The sequence below is a fragment of the Malurus melanocephalus genome, unplaced genomic scaffold (assembly GCF_030028575.1).
Source record: "Malurus melanocephalus ecotype Western Australia unplaced genomic scaffold, MMel_1.1 scaffold_270, whole genome shotgun sequence".
NCBI lineage: Eukaryota > Metazoa > Chordata > Aves > Passeriformes > Maluridae > Malurus > Malurus melanocephalus.
This window is the reverse complement of record NW_026623502.1, coordinates 385,956-408,089: the sequence shown is the minus strand read 5'-3', so window position 1 is coordinate 408,089 and position 22,134 is coordinate 385,956. Positions and strand designations below refer to the sequence as shown.

At 38.9% G+C, this 22,134-nt stretch overlaps 1 protein-coding gene across 1 annotated transcript; it reads left to right on the top strand.

Moving 5' to 3' along the window:
• The first annotated feature begins 36 nt into the window (after positions 1 to 36).
• LONRF1 (LON peptidase N-terminal domain and ring finger 1) lies at positions 37 to 20,603 on the top strand. Its single transcript, XM_057376131.1, has 12 exons — positions 37 to 675; positions 6,806 to 6,924; positions 8,721 to 8,843; positions 9,441 to 9,590; positions 10,041 to 10,278; positions 10,364 to 10,454; positions 11,272 to 11,386; positions 11,946 to 12,067; positions 13,648 to 13,806; positions 13,917 to 14,079; positions 14,429 to 14,581; positions 16,108 to 20,603. The coding sequence occupies exons 1-12, from the start codon at positions 78 to 80 to the stop codon at positions 16,264 to 16,266; spliced, it is 2,190 nt and encodes a 729-aa protein (XP_057232114.1). The 5' UTR covers positions 37 to 77; the 3' UTR covers positions 16,267 to 20,603.
• Positions 20,604 to 22,134: the final 1,531 nt, after the last annotated feature.

Sequence of the window (22,134 nt, the reverse complement as noted above, 5' to 3'; positions counted from 1 at the left end):
GCCCGCGCCCAGCCCGGAGCCGATCCCGGCGTCCGGAGCGGGAGCGCCACACCCCCCTCGCCGCAGCCGCGCAGCCGATGGCAGCGTCCTCTCCCGCCGCCGCCGTGGGCTCGGAGCTGCCGCCGGAGCCGGGCGGTAGCGGGGGCCCTGGCGAGGGAGCGGACGAAGAGCGGGAGCTGCTGCTGGCGCGGCTGGTGCCCGCGAGCCGCCTGAAGGAAGCGGTGGGCGCGTCCCTGGCGTCGCTGTGCCTCGGCCCCCTCGGCGGAACCCAGCGCCTCGGGACCCTCGTGGACTGCCTGGTGCTGAACTATCGCCTGCGGCAAGGGCCGGGCCGGGGCCGGGAGCGCGGGACCGAGGGGCCGCTGCGCTGCTGCGGCTGCGGGAGGTTCCTGGGCGAGCCGGTGACCGTCCCGTGCGGGCACACCTACTGCCGCCGCTGCCTCCGCAGGGAGCTGCGGGCCCGCTGCCGCCGCTGCCGGGACTGGCTGCTGCCGGCGGGGGGCACCAGCACGGCTGCGGCCCCGCTGCGCACCAGCGTCGTCCTCAACCGTCTGGCGGAGAAGTGGTTCCCGGGCGAGTGCGAAAGGGCGAGGGCCGGGACCCGGCTGGAGGAGCTGCTGGCCCAGGGCCGCTTCCGAGAGGCGCTGGGCGCCGTCAACCAGGCTCTGCGAGCAGGTAAGGCTGGGAGCAGCGCTCCTTTCCTCCGCCCGTGCCGCCCGCCGGAGCCGCGCGGTCCCCGCCGCTGCCGCCCGTGTCCGCGGGACCGGGACAGGCTAGTAGCCCGGGATGGCAGGTTCGGGGGRCTGAGGGTGTGGTGGCTTAGGTGGGTGTGCCCTTATCCCCGAGCGCGGGACCGTCAGCGATCGACACGGGCCGGTGAAGAGCGTCGGAAGTTTTCTCGAGTTTGAGGAGGTTGGAGGAAGCTCTCCATTGGGAGAGCGAGTGGAGGGGACGCGCAGCTGCCCGGCCCTTGGTGGAGCGCCCAGCCTGGTAGTGGGATACTCTTGCTTGCGCTTACTCCAGAGCTGTGGGGGAGCGTCCCACATGCGCTCCGTCCTGTCTCCCCCCCGCACGCTTGTGTGGGACTTGTTTACAGAGGAGTTTGTGGGCTCTGCTTCGTTTTGTGTTTGGTAATCGCTGCGCGCGGGCACAGAGAAATTCTGTTGGTGTATTTAACCTTGTTTCCTGAGAGAGAGACCTATTTTGAGTCTTAAGTGTCACCAAGACAATTCCCAGCAGGCCGGGCCCAGTTGCATAAGCAGACAGGCACGGAGGGGGACAGGTTGTGTAATGGCAGTGACATCATAGGTGGGTGTGGTTGGAGTTTTATATAGTGTTGGGAGAGGGTGCAAAGGGGAGGTAAGGCACGCTTTTAGGCTGTTCTCTGTCCGTCGCTATGTATGTGTTTGGCTGGTACTATGGACATTTGAGATACACTCAATTTTTCAAAGTTTACTSTTTGTAGAGGGAGTCAGATTTGTGTGATTGATATACCTAGATRGATCCAGTGACAGATTCCTTTGTTGTTTTAATTCGACTATGTATTTTAACACCTGGTGACCTGAGAGGTTCTGTTATGATTTATACCAGGGTTTTTTTTCTGTTAAGTAATTAAGGAATTAGTATTTTTACAGATTAAGTGTATTACGTTTATACAGTTGTCTGCAGTGGAGGAGAAAAAACAAAAGCTTGCATAAGTCTAATCCTTCCAATCTGTTCTGGGGACATACATTAGGTCTAGTTCCAGAATAAACTGTTCTCAGTGTAGGTGGGATTAAATCGAAGATCTACTTTATATGCTTTTTGGCAACCTAATTTTAAGAGGTTCAGTTTTGGTCATCAATTCTAGTTTACTTGCCACGGTGTTTCCAAAGTGTAGGATATAGGATGGATTTTAAATTTTGAAGCTATAAGATGCAGCCTTCTTCCTGAAGTACACCATTGATTCATACAGGTCACAAAGAAATCTCAGTAGTTTTCAGGGTAAAACTGATAAATACRTTACTGATCACAAATGTTCATAGTCGTCCTGTTTCATGTTTCAAGATTGCTTTGAAAGAATAAAAGTAAATTAATTACACAGTTTTTATTTGTCTTTCTTTTATGGATTTAGGAATATTGTTTAGAAATTTATAGGGAAAGAATTTTGATTCCTTTTTATATGAATCTACAGCTTCAACTTTGGCTTCGAAATGGGTTTAAAATTTGAGGGTATTTACCAGCTGTGATGCTTATTCAAAATTTTATTATTCAAATTCAGTAMACATGCTAGAATTAAGTGCTAGAAACTTTGTTTAAGGTCTATTGTAGAATTTCTTCCGTGTCTCCAGTCCTGAGAATTATCAACATTCTACGTGTTCTGGTAAAGATACTGAGGAACTTCATGAGTCAGAGTGCAGATGTACATTAAATGTGAATTTCAAGCTGCGGATTCACAACTACAAATTGAAGTTGACTTCAGGCCAATAGATAACAAATTAGCAGMTGCTGGTGTACTTTTCATCTTCCTCCAGAACATGACTTTTGAAGACACTTAGAGATGGAAAAGACGTAGCATAAGAAATGWATCAATGTTTAAAACCATTCGGATTCTGTTTCAGCATTTCCTTACTGCTACTTCATCTGTTTCTTTTTAATGCACATAGTTAAGAAGTTGTGATAAACATAAATTTGATGTCCTAAATAATGCATTGATGCTAAACCTTTACTCAAATGGCATCTTTTCATAACTTTCCTGCATTTCTTGAAACATTTGAAAGAGTCATATTTGCCATGGTGCAAAAGTGACTTTCAAAAACCGTAAGGAATGTTAACATTCATATAGTTAATATATTCTTTGCAGGAGTTGAAATTAAATAACTTAGTTAAAGGAAGTCTATTGGATTAAAATACAAGTACAGCTTGCCTTTAATCAAGTGTCCTGAAACACACTGCTGATGCGTTGAGTTTGGTCTGAATCTCACTCATTCCTGCTGGAGTGGGCCTCAGGAGATCAGTTGAGCAATCWGTCTCCCGTTTAAAGCAGAACAAATACTGAGATTGGAGCAGTTTTCTTATGGTTTTGTACTGCTGGATCATGAAAACCTACAGGCTGAAGACTCCACAGCCTCTCTGGGCAACCTGCTCAAAGGTTAATTATCCCTAGAGTGAATACTATTTTCCTTATTTCAAGTCTTAACTGCCTTTGTTTGGGGTTATAACCATTGCCTCTTGTTTTTTCACTGTGTACTTCAGTAAAGAGTCTTCTAGATAACCCACTTTTGAATTCTGAAAAGCTCTTGTGTTCTCCCAGTGCCTTCGGGAATTGTTTTCTACTAAAAAAGCCCAGTTCTCTCAGCACCTTCTTATGGGTTATGTGTTCCAGCTGATTATTAGGGTTACCTTTTAGTACTGTGTTACAAATACTGTGTCCTAAACTATTTCTACATAGTGTTTTTGATGTGCATATCTTTTATTTTGAAGAATTGGTATATTAGGAACCATACAAAAAGCATGCAGTATCACAGCAGAGGTAGTCCATTAATTGTTATGTTTATACTAACAGTAAGAAGAAATACTCTGGAAATAATCTAAAACTCAGGAATGCATATTGAATAAGTTTTTGTGTGTACACCTTTGCATACATCCTGGTTAATGCAATAATAACAGCTGATCCACACAGCTCTACACTGCAAGTAGTTGGTGCCTTTTTTTATTAAAATAAGTTTGGTTGCTAGAAGTGAGTGAATCCTGTTTTTACAATATATTTGGTTACTGAAATTAAAAATTCAGGAACGAGTTTTGTTTCTGGTCTCTTTAGTCTATGGTCCAAAGAGTCAAAATTAGCTTGCGCCTTCTCTTCAGGCTAAAAGCATTTAAACATATGCTGAAATGTTGCAAATTGGGTTGGGTTTTTTTGGTTTCTTTTTTTTTTTGTTTTTTTTTTTTTTTTTGTTTTTTTTTTTTTTTTTTTTTTTTTTTTTTTTTTTTTTTTTTTTTTTTTTTTTTTTTTTTTTTGTTNTTTTTTTTGTTGTTGTTTTTTTTTGGTGGTAACAGAGCCTAGAAATTAAATTATGGTTAAAAAGTTGGATATATGAATTTAGATAGAAGCAGAAAATCGTTTAGGTTGGAAAAGATGTCTCAGTTCATTATCCAGCCATTAACCCAGCACTGCCAAGTCCACCTCTAGACCATGTCCCTAAGTACCATATCTGCATGTCTTGAATACCTCCAGGGATGGTGACTCTGCCACTGCCCTGGACAGTCTGTTACCATGCTTGACAACTTCACCTTTTGGTGAAGAAATTTCTCCTGATATCCATACTAAACCTCCCTTGACACCATTTCTTCTCATTATGTTGCTTGTTACCTAAGAGAAGAGACAGGCAACTCCCACCTCTCTACAGCTTCCTTTTGGGTAGTTGTAGAAAGTGAAGTCTTCTTTTCCCCGGGTTAAACTCATCCTCCCCTCATCAGTCTTGTGCTCCAGACCCTTCACCAGTTCCGTTTCCCTTCTCTGGACTCACTCCAGCTCCTCAGTGTCTGTTTTGGAGTGAGTGGCCCAGAAAAGGACACRGGATTTGAGACATRTCCTCACCAGTGCTGAGTACAGGGAGTCAATCACAGCCTTGGTCCTGCTGGCCACACCATTGCTGATCCAGGCCAGGATGCCACCGGCCTTCTTGGCCACCTGGGCACACGYTGGTTCATGTTCAGCTGCTGTCACCCGCACCCCCAGGTCCTTTTCTGCTGGGCAGCTTTCCAGCCACTCTGCCCCAGCCTGTAGCACTGCAGGGGATTGTTGTGACTTRGCCTTGCTGAACCTTATACCAGTAACCTTGTCCCATTGATCCAGCCTGTCCAGATCGCTCTGCAGAGCCTTCCTGCTTTCCAGCAGATGAACACTCGCACCCAGCTTGTCATCTGTGAATTTACAGTGCACTCAATCCCCTTGTCCAGATTGTGGAAGGTATAAAAAGGGCTGGCTCCAGTACTAAAATCTGGGGAAGATTACTAGTAATCATCTGCCTTTGGTCTTCCAAATATTCAGACCCAGTTTGTTACATCTGTTGATCATTCAGTGACAGTGTGTGTATGTTCAGCAGCAGAGTTGGGGGTCTCAGCTAAACTCTTTGTTTTGTACCAGTTCAGTTGGAATCATGCATTTCTCTTTTTAAAAAAGGTGGGTAAAACATCCACCTGCTGTAGACTTGAACTCACATTTTTATCTTCAAGCTACCCCTCATTTTCCCCCTAGGAAAAAGGGCTCAGAGTTCCTCAGGTCAYGTTCTGCGCTTGAAAGTCTGAAAAAGATGAACGTTCTCTGATTCTGTGCAAATAGGCAGCTTATCAGAGAACAAAGATCTGCACTTACCGTGYCCTCTGAACAAAGGAGTTTGGTTTGATACTATCTCTGTTGGACACCAAAGAGTCAAATACAACATGAAAAACTATCTGAAGAGTTTAATCTGAGCTCTCACCTTGCTAGGCTATAGCAGGCACAAAACACAAAACCACAGGAATTGTTCTGCTTGCAGAATTAGTGTTTGAGTCAGTAAAAGAGTTTCCCAGAATTTGGTTAGAACAAACATTTTGTCATGTCTCGTATGAAAATGAAACAAACCAGCTTTGACAATAATTATATTTGAAGGGAAACTGTCAACTAAAAAGAAAGACAAATCAGGAAGACACTTTAGTTTCAGCTARATGAATTACCTGATTTTCTTAACCCCTTCTTTTCCATTAACATCTTTTTACATGCAGCAATACAAAGCAATGTGTTGCAATATATTGGAACATTGGCCAGGTTGCCTTTTAACTATAGATCAGGCTAATATTGGAAATTTATGAAAACTTGCACTAGACATTTAGAATAAACTAAGATAGAATATGAAATTGAAATTATAACCTCTCAATAAAGCCTTTTTTGAAACAAACTTAAAGAACTATTTGATTTTAGTATTGTTTACAGTAGACCAACCTTTGACTAGTTTATCTCATTCAATGAAAATCAGGTATATTTTTTAAAACAATAAAGAATGAAATGGTGTACTGTCATTTTTTCCAATCAGCAACTGCAATTAGTTATGTTACAAAAGCATAGTTCTAGTGACATGGACATGGGTATCTTTCCATTTAGAGGTTGCTGTACTGAAAGTGYACAATTCTGTGTGTTGGACATGAGAACTTGTCCTTACTGAACACATTCTGCATTTTTCCCACTGTAGAAGTTTCAGTACTACAACTCCTTACTACAGGGCTGCCAGCTGAGTGTKAAAGGCTTTCTGGAACTGGCTATGTTTTTATCACATAGTGATAAAGCCTCTTCCAGTACCTCCCAGATGCATGCTACTGTGAAAGTGGCATCTCCAGACATAGTCGGAAGAGGTCAGGCACTATGAAAACAAATTGCAGTCCACAGAAAAGCTTGGGTGTTTGAAAGCAAACTTTGTAATACCGCAACTTTTAATATAAGTATGGTGAATTCCCACATTTGTGTGGTTTTGATTGGATGAAGTGTAAAGATAAAGTTTAYTTAGTCCTCAATTTCTGTTGTCCCAGCAATACTGAGCAGCATTTTGTCAGCCTCTCTGTTCAATATTTGAAAACAAATTTTCTTGTTGCTGCAAGTTACATTAGGACCGAAAATTTCATCCTTAGCTTACAAGACATGAACTGGGAATTACTGCCACTTTTGTTATCCAAACACTAATGGGTGAGGGAGAAGATACTCCAGTAACTTTGGAAGTATTGTAGAAAAAATTGTAATTATGACATATCACTATGAAAGCAAATCTAATTAAAAATTTCTGATTTCTGTCTGCAGATTCCAGTGACTTGATGCTTAGAATTTACAGAGCTGAGTCATATGTTGGCCTCCAAGAATATAAAACAGCCATAGAAGATCTAAATTTTGTTATTTCTAAAATGCCAAATTGGCCAGAGGTAAGTTTGTATGAACTCACCATTTTTCAGTATTGTGTTTGTAAAATTAATGAATTCTAAATTTTACTTGCATCAGTTAAAAAACCTAGCTCAGCTACTTTAAATATCTTTTAAGACATGCAAAATGCTAAAAGTAATCTTTAAAATAGTTAACCTGTATGACACATACTACTGATAAGTATGGCAGGTTAGAGCTGGTTGACAAACATACTAAGAGTTGAAATAGTTCATGGCAGTGTAACCTATAACAGCTGGGGTTTGGTGCTTGTTTTGTTTAGTTGTTAATTTTTATTAACAGAAAAACACTTTGCTGTTTTATCTTGGAAAGTTTGTCTTCAAAAAGCCCAAATAAACTCAGTGGGAACTGAGCTTTGCAAATAGTACAGGCAGCAGGGGAGTCAGTAGTCTCCGGAATTCTAAGATAGTGCATATTGTAGCACTGTCTAAACTCTGAACACAGCAGGAGCAGCAAGACCTTGCCACACAAGGGGATATAACCRCAGTTGTCGTGGTTTCTCTGGTGTWCAGCAATTTTGGGGCTACTTCCATGGCAAATTCATAAAGCCTCCTGCTTTTCATCTCTCAGCTTTAGTAGTACTGCCTACTTTTTTCTGTATGTCTGGAAAGAAGCGTCCTTTCATTTAACTGAGCTTCATTTGATGGATGGATTCYTGTAACAATTCTTATCTCTGTAGGAAAATATTGTCTGTAAGAGGAGGATTAGCAAACTTCTCTTCTTCATAAACCATTTTAAAGGAAACTGCCCAAATCCATCAAAGAGCATGCATGTCCTCATCTGACAGTCTTGTTGAACAGATGCTACTGTTCATGCTGTCAGTCATTGTGTAGAAACGGCACTCTGGTATTTGATCGAGGTTTTTTGTTTTTTTTTTGTTTGTTTTTTTTCTTTCTTTGTGTTTTTTGTTTGTTTGTTTTGTTTGGGTTTTTTATTTGGTTTGGTTATTGTTTTTTTGGGGGGGGCGTTATGTTAAGTTCCAGCCCATTATCCAAATTCTTATATACAAACAGATACTGTTGTTTTAACTTTTTTTATGACTGTTGGTTTTGTCTAACTATTTCTGTTACTGCCAGTGCAACTTTTAAAAGTTGAGATAAGTTCTTAGTTCAATGTCATCTACTTTCAAGTAAGTTSAGCAGAATCTGGTAGTTTTTCCTCCCCTTCTTTTCTTTCAAGGAAAACAATATGCAGATGCATTTTTTCCTAGCTAGGGTCTAGTGTTCAAGCATAAAATATAGTTGGAAGAAGCAATTAATTCCTAGAGTGCATTGTTTTGTTTAAAGAATATAGGTTGAAATGTATGTAAGGGATAAACGAATGTGTGAATTTTTTTATTTATAGTCACTGTTCTCCTGAAGGCTGGAACAATAAGGCTTTTAATGAAAGAGAGGGCAAAAAAAGCATGCTATAAGCTGTTGTGTGAGGTTATGTAATAATTTGCATTTCCTGGCCCTCTTCTTCCTCTCCAAAGGCTTACGGAAGAGGGAAATTAAGAGTTGTAAATTCAGCACTAGTGAGACTTTTAACCCTTTATATAAGCCAAAACAAKTTAACTGGAAGAAGACAAACACCGGCCTATCCCGTGACTCTTTTCAAACACCGTAGTGGATRTATGTTAGACAAGGGATATGGATCACTCACACTGTGCACAGTTCAAATTTGTTAGAGCTACATTCTTTCTGTCACGGCAGTTTCTAGCACTGTTGCAATGCCTGTAAGATCAATAATGCAGTTCTACTTACTCTCTGCGAATGTCTTCATGGTATCTGTTTCTCAGGTCTATTTCCAGAAAGGAAAAGTGCTGCATGACTCTGGCTTTGTAGGTGATGCCTTACAACTGTTTCTACAGTGCTTAGCCCTTGATGAGGACTTTCTTCCAGCCAAGCTAGAAGTAGAAAAGGTAATTTTATTTATGATACTGAATTCCTATCTCTGACTTGATTCCTTTATGAAGCTCCCGTTACGATAGACTTAGAGCGTCTAAAAATCTTCATTACATACAGAGAAGATTCAAGTGGCAGATTCTTTTTAAGATATTCCTTAATCATACTACATTTAYGAGTTAGTCCCAATGTACATGTTTTACATACATGTATAAAAGTGCATGTGCTTTTGAAGTTACTAAAATGAATATGTGGAAAACTGGAAAGCGGGCAACAAGTGAAGTTTTCCAAGTTGAAACCTTCTGTACCCAGAGCACAACAGTTTTTTCTGTTATAAAAAAAAATCTAAATTGAAAAAACTGCATAACACTGAATTGATAATGTCTAACTCTGTTTGACTTTTAGAAAAGATAAATTTCTTTCTAGCAATGTAGGTGTATAGGTTCCTGTTTGTTCTCARCTCTGCCTTCACACTTAACTGTTTGAATAAATATCTGTTCATGAGAATAACTTAATTTAGATTGTCTTCTTAGTTTTTGATATGTACTTTTATAACAAAGGTGTGTCTAGATTCTTTTTCATTGTTACTACTAACATTGAGCTGTTTTTTCTAGACATTGTGTGATGTTTTGTCACCAGAGAAGCTAGGTGAGAGTCTGAAGAGAGAATCTGCTTGGAATTCACCCCATATTAGAAATAAACCTTTTATGCTTGGTTCTGACATGACTGCATCGTACTGCAACTTACAGCTTTGTCCTCAGCAGGTAACAAAAACTCTACAATAACTTTGTTCTTTGACTCATGTGTAAACATCAGATGTGCGGATACCCTGATTTGTCACACTTGCTTCCTAGGGTAAATACTGATTTTATGTAATTGGCTAAACTGGAGGAAAAGAATCATGGTTTGGGAGTAATTTTCATTTGTGGTGTTAAAACTCCTCATTCTAGTGAACTAGAATGAGTAATAAATAAAATACTAGAAGGTACTGTAGTTTCATWTTAGGGACTTCAAAATAAAGAGATATACAATTTTTCTTTTTTTTTTGAAGCGGGTGAAATGCAATTTTTCTTTTGTTTGAAGCAGATGAAGATTTTTGAACTGTGGGTATCAGTTTGCCTTATATATCTTTGCACAGTCACATCTTAATGCATCTTACATGTAACAATTTGTGTTACTCTTAGAATACAGTTCAGTTCATYTTATTGTTACAGAGTTTAGGAGGATCAGATGTACTGGAGCCTGTGAGTGGAGGCTTAAATCGTGCACAGTCTGCCCATGCTCTTAACTCAACAAAAGACCTTGCCAAGGAAGATGGCTTAAAGAGAGTGTCTTCTGAACCCCTTCTCTCTGGCCAAGGAAAAGGTGCTTTGTTAAAAAGAAAGCTTTCCTTTTCAGAACAGGATACAGTTGTATGTGAAGATGGAAGAAACAAACATAAAAAGCAAGGAGGTAAACTGTCACTTACTTTGAAATTTAAAGTATTTATTGCCTTATGACATTCTTTGAAGAAGTATTTTGTCTCACTTTTCCTTAGAAAGTACAAAAAGGGACATGACACTGGCTTTTGGAACAATTCCAAGGGATTTGATTGATGTATCAGATTTTGAGTGCTCTCTATGTATGAGGTAAGATTTTGTCCTTGATTCAATATTTCTGTTACAGATGCTTGGCCGTGTTATCTGTTATATGTGTAAATTGAGGTAGTTGTAAGTTGTTATGAGTTCTGATATCAGTCAATAATTTGCAGCTTTTCTCTATCCCTGCAGTTAAATGTGTATTCAAATGTCACTTGCTATAGTGCTATATATTATAGACTATTGTAATCAAGTTGCCTTGTAAGTTAAACTTGGCAGTGTTAAATGGTGACCATAAAAGGACAGGATCTTTTGTGATTAAATGTTAGGGCTTTTTCAGTCAATAAAATGTATTTGGGGAAGGCTAATGCTTAGAAGCATAGCCTGTGAACCTCAGGGAGACATAAATGTAGCTGATGTTGGATTTGAAAACCCTTACTGAATCATCTTGATTTTCAGAATAAATACTGTAAAACATATGGTGTGTACTGAACTATTCATAGTTATGTTACTAGTGTGTAATACTGCTGTTAAAACAATCTAGTTTCTCCAAGAATCATCTAATTTGGTGTATTTTGAATCTCTGTGTGGGGAGGCCAAAATCTTTGTATATTGGGCTAAATGTTTAGTYACTTAGAGTTTTGGAATGTATCCAACTTCATCAGAAAATGAAAAAGTGAGCRTTGCAGTAAATGAAAACAAACTACAGTATAGAGGAAAAAGTAAAATAAAGTAGAGACTTGGGATTAATTGGTTCTTTACTTTGTTATAGTATAGCTAATCTTAAAAATTCAAGAGGTTAATCACTCTCATTTTTAGCAAAACACATGCTGGCCATGGCATCTAACTTGTAATAATTTTATTTCAGGCTATTCTTTGAGCCAGTAACAACCCCTTGTGGACATACTTTTTGCAAAGGTTGTTTGGAACGGTGTTTAGATCATGCTCCACAGTGTCCACTCTGTAAGGAGAGCTTGAAAGAGGTATCATTTCTCAGTAAAACTCACAAATGTGAATASTGTATAAATTGAAAGGCTGTTTAACTTGAACCCAACAACTGGAATTCGCTTGGACATGGATTACTGCTAGAATAGAAAACTTGAGACAAATTTTGTCAATACAAGTTGATTAGATTTTCTGCAGGGTCTTAGAAGTTTTATGCTTCTGTAATCATGTACTAGTGTGATTAAAGCCTACATATTTGTAAACTTTGGTGACTATTCAGTTACACCTCTCTAATTTCTATACACTTTTCTTATTTGTATGGCTGTAAGTTTTGTCTCTGGTAAGCATAGAAATACACACTGAGTCAGATACTATGATTGTCAGACACTAAAAACTAACACAGAGAACCTAATTTTCAAATATTAGAGTATCATTAGGTTTTAAGTAATGAAATATAAAAACTTCAGAGCTGCAGGTTTTAATGAGCTTTATGTCATGTTTCATAGATCTTAGTTTTAAATAAAAGCTGCATTTTCTCAAGCCTTTTATTAATACTCATGACAAGAAATATTAATACATTTTTAAAATTGTTTACAGTACCTTGCAAGCAGAAAATATAGTATCACAGAACTGCTGGAGGAATTAATAATGAAGTATTTGTCTGATGAATTATTTGAGAGAAAAAGAATTCATGCTGAAGAAACAGCTGAACACTCCAAGTAAGCTTGCTGACTTGAAAAACTTGAGAAATTAGAATGTAAATCCTCCTTATAAAAGTTTTATTATTTTTGTAGTCATTAATCAGAGTATACTATGGATGCAAGAAGGAGTATGAAGCTTGTCCAGGTCCCTCTGGATGGCATCCCATCCTTCAGTTGTATCAACCACATCACTCAGCTTGGGGTCATCAGCAAATTTGCTGAGGGTGCACTTGATCCCTTTGTCTGTGTCATTGATGAAGACATTAAATAGTGCTGGTCCCAATACAGACCCGTAAGGGACATCACTGCCACTGGGACTCTGAGCTGTTGATCACTACCCTCTGGGTGCGACCATCCAACTACTTGTTATCCACCTATCAAATCCATCTCTTTCCAATTTGGAGAGGATGTTGAGGGGGGAATTCTTTACAGAATTCCTGGTAAATTACATCTGTAGCCCTTCCTTTGTCCACTTACRTAGTCACTCCATCATAGAAGGTCAGTAGGTTGGTCAGGCCAGGTTGGGTGAGGCTCTGAGTGACCTGATCTGGTGAAATRTGTCCCTGCCCAGGGGTTGGAACCCAGGGTCTGTCSCAGCAGAGGAGTTGGAACTGGTTGATCTCTAAGGTCCCTTCCAACCTAGGCCATTCTGTGATTCTATGAAATACTTTTCCTTCTCTGTTCTTTGTTCTGTGTGCACTGTCATGGAACTTTGGTTTCAGCTTTGCTGCTCTTAATGGAATTGTCCTCTTCAATTGGCTGCAGTGTCTCAAGAGACTTGAATTTCTTGCAAAGCAATTCATGATAGACATTAATCATATACAGATASATGTGATAAAAAAATTGTTGAGATTTTTGTGTTGTTTATCTCACAGAGAGTTCTTCAGATATGTAGAGCATTGTATATTGTAGATATGAATATTGGAAAACTATTTAAAACTACAGCTCATGCAACTAAGTTAACGGAATCCATCCAGTAGAATTCTGTTTTATAGTCTGAAAGGCATTAAAATTAAATACATGATAATGTTTTAATGATAACTTGTTTATATCAACTATCAACTGTACATACATACTTGATAAAACAGAGTGAAAAAAATACTTAATTTTTCAGTTACGCCTGCTGAGGCATATTGCCTGGTACAAATTATACCCTAGTTTGCATCTTGTGATCTGGAGTCCCTCCCTGAAAATAATCTAAATGGTGACCTAGCTACCATATAGTTACTACTACATCTTTTTAGTTACAGGAAAATGCATCTCTGAGGGCTTAATTGCTTTTACAGCTCAAACTAAAGCAAAAAGGAAAAAATGAGCTGATACCGGTGTTCCCATAACAGAGCTGACTAGAGACTCACTACCTAGATAACAGTCAGTCTTACTCTCCAGCATGTATACAAATCAGTACATAGGTATTCAGCCACTGTTATCAGTATGTAGGTTTACTGTTCATTAAAGTTTCTGCAAATATTTAGACTTTGGGAAAGAGTGTTTTATGACTTCATAAATAGCAGATATACTGAAAACAATGTGTTGATTTGGATTAGCTCAATATTTAGATTTTGAAGGCATATATTTCTTTTTATGTTCCCTTGAAGCTTGACCAAGAATGTTCCAATGTTTGTTTGCACTATGGCATATCCTACTGTGCCTTGCCCTCTACATGTATTTGAGCCAAGATACCGACTCATGATTCGCAGGAGTATGGAAACTGGAACCAAACAGTTTGGGATGTGCATAAGTGATTCTCAAAATGGGTAGGTTTACATCCTAATTCTAAGCTTCTCATCTCTTACGTAATTTTTAATTACAAACAGCATCCTTTCAGAAGTGTGTAATTGTATTACTGACAAGGTCTCTTTTCTAGTTTTGCAGATTATGGTTGCATGCTGCAAATTAGAAATGTTCATTTTCTACCTGATGGTCGGTCTGTTGTTGATACAATTGGTGGCAAAAGATTTAGAGTTTTACGGAGAGGGATGAAAGATGGATATTGCACTGCAGACATTGAATACTTGGAAGATGTCAAGGTATCCAGAATTCTGTCTAAATACTTAGTAGTATTAATATCAAGACTTTTGCTTGATTTGTTCTTTAGACCTCTCTTTCAAATTTTTAGGTCCCTAGAAGTGAGCTTAATTTTTTTATTACCATAAAACAAATAAGAAAACTATAGGTTTTGTTTCAACAATAGCTTGAAGCTGTAACTTTAAAAATATCACAAGACTTCTTTACCATTCAGTTATTAACAGTCAAGGTTAAGAAGAATACAAGAAATGTATCTAAATATAGTTGAAAWTGAATGTTTTTTGATTTTAGCTTAAACTCCTTAATTGTTTCTTTATCATTAATCATATTTTCATAATGTTCCTCCTATAGGTTGCTAATGAAGAAGAACTAAAAAAATTGAAAGAGCTTCACAATTTTGTTTACAATCAGGCCTGCAGTTGGTTCCAAAACTTAAGAAACAAATTTCGTACTCAAATTCTTCAGCACTTCGGACCAATGCCTGACAGGGAGGAAAATATACAGGTGCAACATCTTTTAATATTAATTACTAGATACTTATTTTTAAAAATAAAACCCTGTTAACAACTGCTAAGAATTAAAAGAAAAACCTCCACTTTTTTCTCCAACTTCAAAGGCAATAAGGTTTCCACCTTCTTTCTCTGATAATGAGCAACACAAAGCAGTTCTGTCACTAGTCAGCAGTTTCCCCAGGAAAGAGTGATATGCTGATGTGGAAATAAAAACTAGTAAAATGAAGACACTTTAAGTTCCAGTAACATTTAAACTGTTAGTTTGTGCAAAGCTGTTAGAATTCAAAGTAAAAGAGCCCTGTATTTTTTCCCTGCGAAAGTCAGGGCAGACGCTGAAACTGCCACGTGCAGACAGTTACCTTGGGCAAAAAGGTAATCACAAGTAACACATTCCTCCATTCTGAGCTAATCCCATAAACTGCTGCAGCTGCTAGGATTTGACAAATGTTTCTTGACAAACTACCTGCAGCAATCTATTTTGATTATAAACAATTAATGAAGGTGGGTGAAGTGCTGAGGGACTGGAGGCTGTAGAAAAGTAACATTTAAAAATATGTAAAATTTGGTTTTCAAAGCAAAATTATATATGAATTGGGATCTTAGGGGAGCTTGTCCCTCACCCATCTGCTAAATACTTCTRTGAGACTCTATTAACCTATCTGGAGGGACTGTAGATTCTGTAGAGGCCAGTGCATGAAGCAGAAGTGATTTTAGAACAATTTAATAAACATACAGCATACCAGGAAAGAGGAATGGATGTACAAAACCAGAGTAATTAGCAGGGCAGCAATACTGTGGGTATGTACATGAGATTTGTTATAGGACACAAATGTGTCAGGTGTGTGATACACCAGCGAGTGAGGAAATGTCATCCTGGAGTGTACCAGTACCAGTAATACTTTTGCAAATCATTTGAGGTACTTAATATTCTCTGCAGCGGTACAATCTCTGCTGAGGACTATTAAGTCCAGTTCAAAGTCTGACATCTAATGGTCGGTGTTGGTAATTAAAGTACAGGAAAAAGTTACTGAGTGCGTTTTAACAGCTTAGAAGATACTTTCTAACTAGTCCTGCTCTGTCTAGAAGATAATGAGAAAGGTAGTGGAATGGGGGTGATGGAGAAGTTCTTCAAATAAAGGTGATTGTAATGAAAACATTAGGCTTCAAGAATATCCAAGCCTCAAGAACAGCATGACAAGTATTAATTTTTAGCAAGGAGGTTTGTTATTGGGTGACTGTCCTGTAGTTAGCCATCTTTTCCTTAAGAACCTATGAGCTTCCTATGTTGTCTTTAAAATAATTGCTCTATGAAGCTTAGTTTTAGTGTACTTTGTTTGACTTCTCAGTTGAGGGAAACAGATCCTTTCAGCTCTCTTCTGATGCTTCAGAGCTGGAATTCTCTAGTTAGTCTCAAACTTTAAAATAGTCTTGGTCATGATGACTTTGTCTTTTGATGTCTTCATGGTAGTCAACTATATGACATTGGTTTTGGGTAACAAGCTTATGTTTTATTTTTAGGCAATGCCCAATGGTCCTGCTTGGTGTTGGTGGCTTCTAGCTGTTCTCCCAGTAGACCCCAGATACCAGCTGTCAGTTCTCTCCATGATGTCTTTAAAAGACCGTCTGATCAAAATCCAACATATACTCACATATTTTTCTAGAGACCAGTCCAAGTGACTAACTGCCCGGGTCTTCCTGAAAAGTTACTCTGTTCTGGTTGTAGTAGCAGCTGGAATTTTTGCTGCCTTTGCACATCTAGCACTGGTTTGAGAAGTGTAATGGAACTGTTTTTTCTCTCCTTTCTACCCTCCTGGCTTCCTGAACCACATGGTTCATTGAATGCACACTTTCTTCAACTACGAGAGAAGACCACTGACAATTGCACAAAGTCAATCCAGCTAGATATGTTTTTCACGTTATCTWCATTAAAATTTGCACTATGTAGAAAAGAACCTTTTTGAGACTTGATCATTTTAGCAATTGACTTTTCTAAGCTGTGGAAGTGCAGGATTTAAGGCTGACAGTCCAAGTTTACAACATTGAGGAGGTAATAAAGGTTTTGCAAATGTTTGCCTCATGCAACTGTTCTTTTGCTGTTTGCACAAATATTTGAAAAATAGTATTGAATGTCACAGTTGGATATTACTACTCTTGTTTCATTATCTTGACCATTAGTATGGCACAGGTTGTTTTAAGTTGTCTTGTAAATGTATGCATCGCAAAACAGGTGACATGAACTGTATGCTGAACTGGGAGCCAACTTTTAAGGAACAAATGCAGAAACAAAAGGTACTTCTGTCTAAAAATACTTAAACTGTGAATATGGTTTACATACCTAGGCCTGTACATGTTAAAGAGGAAACTGAAATCTAAATGCTAGTACCAGTTACATTTCTACTGGGCTTTCGAGGCTGTTCTTCYAGAGCACACACTTAGTTTGTAGAGCTTAGAAGAAGAAATCTTAGAGTGTGCGTGCGTGTGTCTATCGGGGATTGTGCATCCAGGATTCAAAAGCTTAAAGTTTTATTTCAACTTTTTAAGTTGGTGCAAATGTGAGTTCTATGCCTTATTCATATCAATAGTAGAGCACACTGCAGTGGCAAGGTTAGCATCATGCTGCCAATAGGYACTTTTTGTAATTAAAGGTTTGCATATTTGTGAATATGTCTGATACTGGCTTTCTTGTATGTAAATCATTTGTAAAATATTTCTTAAATCTTGCTTTTGCTAATATATTTAATTTTCAATAAAAGCTGAAAGTTTGTAATATTTTTAACTTTGTCAGAAACTAAAAATCACTTTTCTTTTCCGTATGCTTCTGTTCTGGGATCTTAAGTAAATCCAGAAGCTGCTGTTTAACCTACATTAAGGTTGTGAGCAATACATGACATAACGGRTATGTACATAATCTGCTTCTGACCATAGAACCTCTCTCAGACTAATTATTGGTCAGACAAGTTTTTTCCTGGTGTCCTGCTTTCCTGTCTACTTTGTTTAAATCAGGTAAGAAGTTTGCATTTTGCAGAACTTAGAAAGTGTAGGAAACTGTCCTTGCAGAGCAGTGAGGTATTTCACTGACTTGCTAGTCACATACTTTGGCCCTGTTCTCTTTCGGAGTTCAAGGCTGGAGATATTACAGGCAGCCTGAAATCTGCTGGGTCATCTTTTAATGTCCGTTTCTGTCTAGGGTAAATTTCCCCTTTAAGGTATGACAAACTCCTGGATGAATATTTGGAAAGCTTTATTTGCATAATAAAAGAAGAAAGAGAATCCTCTACTTTTCGTCTTCCATATGCTATAACCTTAGAAACATGTTTGTATCAGCATGATCTTCTTAAGAATGCAGGTGGCAGGATTTTTTTCCCTTTGCAGTGAAAAGTCCCTGTAGCCAGGATTGAAATACCCAAATAAACCAGTCGTAWTTTTTTTTTTTCTTGCCTAGAGCTTGAGTTTGAAATTGATTATTCCCTACTCTGCTGAAAGATGTGGCTTTTAAGTGTTTCTATACACTGCCATGACTTTTTAATACAGTAAAAATTCAAGTGTCAATTGGATTGCACTTTCCTGTGCATAAATGAGTTTTACTTACAGAATTGTATAAACTATGTAAGGCAAAACTTTACTGAAAAAAAACAACAATATAAAAGGCAAAGTTACTGTGTTTAACAAATACTGCATTAAGGCTAATTTTAAGTACTACTTTTCAGTAACTGTTCCACAGACGTGATTATTGTAGGTGCTGTTGGAAAAGATAGAAAATTGAGATTGAGGGTGAAAGACTTCTAAGAGGTTTCTCAAATTGGATTTTTTTTAAGTGAATATGCATATTCACTTTGTGTACTAGATTTTTTGTTGCTTTGTGCCGTTACAGTGAGGCAGAACAAYGAACTCCACTGAATGTTTGCAAATCCCTTTCTGTAAATAGGTTATAGAGAGTTCCCTGCCGTCCTTTGTACATTGTATTTTGAATGTGGGGAGTACTTTCTTATTCCTACASTTATTTTTTTAAATTTTCTTCCCCTTCCTCATCACACAGCATGGGTTCTTTAGCTATCAAACAATAAACCTAAATGGAATACAAGCAATCTAGACAGGAGCAAAAGGGAAAAGGGGAAAGCTCACTTACTGTGTAGGCAAGGTACAACATCATTAATGATTAGTCTTACCTGATGATGAGCAACAGTCAACAAAATAGTTGACCTCTCATTTTTTGTCAGACTTAAGGGGCAGCACCTTTGCTGGGCAGCACCCCTGGACCAGTCAGCAAGAGCCACCCCAAATTATTGTTGAGGCACCTTATTTACGAGATTTTGCTGCCTTTGTTCAGTCATAAGATTGACAAGTTGATGTGGAAATGTTATTTATGTAAGTATGAGAACAAAACTAGATGTATTTCAAGAGATTGGTGATCCATAAGTAGCTATGCAGTGAATCGGATGTGTGTGTATGTTCATATGAGAGAGCTCATAAAAATGATGGAGTGGAGTCACCATACTCAGACATATCTGCCTGGAAGTGATGTGTATTTTTCAAAAYTTACTGGCAAGGACCTCTTCCCAGTTTTGCCAGAGATCTCACTGAAATTCTTAATTTATGATTAATATTCACCTCTATACTTGTTACTCTTATCAGTAGCATTTCTTGTGACAGCTTGCTGCCCTAGGTAAGCACCAATGAACGTTAGGTTTAGAAACTTCACTTTTCTTAGTAGGAAATGGCAACTTCATGTTTCTCCATTTAACTGGATTTTTCTTTTGGCAAATATTTGTCACATTCATTCTAGGAAATTGTTTCTCTGTGGGCCTTTTACTGGTCCTAAGTTTTTTTAAGGATAATGTTCGCGGATGACTGTAAGATATGTTGAGGGGAGTAAAATTAGAAGTGATGCTAGAACATCATTGGAGAAATGTTTGGTCTGAACCCCATGACAGATGAGGCTGGATTCAAACACTGCTAAATGCTTTACAAGACTTGGTCACCTTTCTGGTTTTTTTAAGTGATCTAGCCCATTCCTTTGCACTCTGCATCAGTATGTGTGGGGTGAMGTAAATATCTGCCAGATACTCAGATTTTGCTTCAGGCTCACTTGCATTAATTCCAGATGAGACAAGGTAGAGTTACCTGCACAACTGAGTCTCCTGGACAGCAGCACAAGGGAGCTCCACAGTACAAGGCTCTGCTCACTTGGCATTGGGGCAGGGACAGTTCCCAGAGTGAACAGTTGTGTTTGGGTACTGTCAGGAGCAGTAGACAAACCACATCTGCCTGGCCTGCACCTCACCAAGGCTGAGATGTTTGTTTCAATACTGACTTTGACTGTAAAAACCTGGATTTTTTATGGGAAGGTGGTTTTCCGCTTAGCAGATGAAATACCTGTTTAGGGAAGATAAGTATCCATGCCACTTGATATCACACTGAAATCCATCCATTATCCTTTCATTTGGGTGCTTTTCTACAATTAAACAAAAAAAAAAAAACCTAAAGCTGCAAAATGTTTAATGATAGGATTTAAGATATTCTGAGGCCTTTACCAAAACAAAATGAAGAGTCCACTAAGCGTTGATTTTTGTTAAGTTACACTTTCCTGTATGCTCATGACTGCAACTGTTTTTACAAGCAAAGGCCAATAACAGGATTTCACTATGGATTTTAAAAAAATAGTAACACTCTTGATAGTAGAAGTGACATAGTTCAATTGCAGTCAGAAATGCTTTTGTGCTAGACAGGCTCTCTAGCACAAAAAGTTTGAGTGTTAGAGAAAAGGCAGTTCATAAAGAAGTCTTAGCAATTCCAATTGAGGGGTTTGGTTTTGTTTGCTGAGTTGGAAGGATGTCCTATATTGGAAATAACTTTTAAAGCATACTGAAAATGAACCTGTACTAGATATGAAACTGACCATTTAGTAGATGTTTAGTGTGTTAGAAAAAGGAAGTGATGTAATAGGAAATGATGTAATGGGAAACTGGAGGCTGTGCCATATTAAGACGAATGCAGTCACTTTCCAATCCAAATAAATTCTCTGGACTGTGGCATCTGAATTGTATTATCTGTGAATGTTGGTTCCTTGTGCTCAAGAGCTTGCTCAGAATGTTTTTATTAATATAAAGAGCTACAGGAGGGACTTGGCAAGTGGGCTCCTAGCTTTTCCCTGACAGTGCTGTAAGGGGAGGGGTTTTTCTTTTGTCTTGTTTTTTTCCTTCTTTTTCTTTTCTCCCCTCTTGCATCAGAGCTCTCTTGGTTCAGAGTCGTTGCAGAGGCCCCAGCCCATCCTCTTTCCCCTACCAGTGTGCCAGACCCGTTCACCAGATGCTTCAGCTGCCTGCTGGGTGAAATCCCAGAGTCTGGGAAGCACCAAGTGAACGACAGCCCGTTCTTTTCTGAGAAAAGCTCTGTMGTGGAAAAAGACTTGAACTCGATGCCTGATATTCACAAGCATCTGTTGAGCTTCTGGCGGCTTGTTGGCTGTACTATTTTTCTGTGAAGATATCCTCCTACTGGTGATGGCATCTGTCATCGGAAGAGGAGCAAGAGAAAAAAGCTGTTACAGTTCATTCTTTTACCAACTTCCATGCAAATACATCTTCATTGCCTAGTAAAGAAGTTTTGAATTTTACCTCCCACAGGGAACAACAAATCTGTCTAAGATTGCATTTGTACTCAGGGAATACTCTTCAGGAAGTAAATCCTGCCTAAAGCTCCCCAATGTATCTGAACTGACATTTCATACTCATCGTATTCATACAGAAAAAAGATAACAGGACYTGTCTGAGGCCTGCTAAGAGACTCCCAAGGCAGAAACCCGAAGCTCTAGAGGCAAGCTCTGTTACAGTTACTTAAGGAAACAAACGGAGGCTCTGTGGGAAGAAGGAGAGATCAAGATCTTCCTTTCCTACAGATCTCAGCATGCCTGTGTGGTTCAAGAACTTCCAAGAATTAAGGGAAAGTTTTGTCCTTTCCTCCACCAGAAAGGGGATCAAATTGCTGGGTGGCTGTTCTAACATGTAGACTGCATGTTAGGTTTTGTGTGGACAGATTTGCTTTGAGGTCCCAACTGGAGCACTAACAGTGTATCCTGATAAGACTGTTTAGTAAGACATGGTTTTGCCCTGTAAAGATCTAAAATGCTTCTGCAAAAGTGCAATAGCAGATCCTTAAGTGACTTTAGGTTCCTCCACCAGCAGAGGTGAGGAGTTTTGAATGCCCACATTTACATCTCAAATGAAACAGGGATTTGGGWATTGGGACTGCAATACAATTCTAGAAGCACTTAAGCTCTGCAGGAAGTTCAGAGTTTGTGCTTTGTTGTTGTTATTTTTTTTTTAATTGACCTTTGATGAAACCTCTAAAACTTTTTCCTCTAGTACATACTTTGAATCAAGTCTTGAGTGTTGCAACATTTACATTTCTTTTTGCCTGAGCACAGAAATTGATTGTTCTCATGTGTAAGTTTTGAACAGRAAGTGTTGTCTGGAAATGCACAGGACATGCCAACTGCAACATGATCCAAACAGTGCAACTGGYACCTCTGATTTTATTTTAAAACAC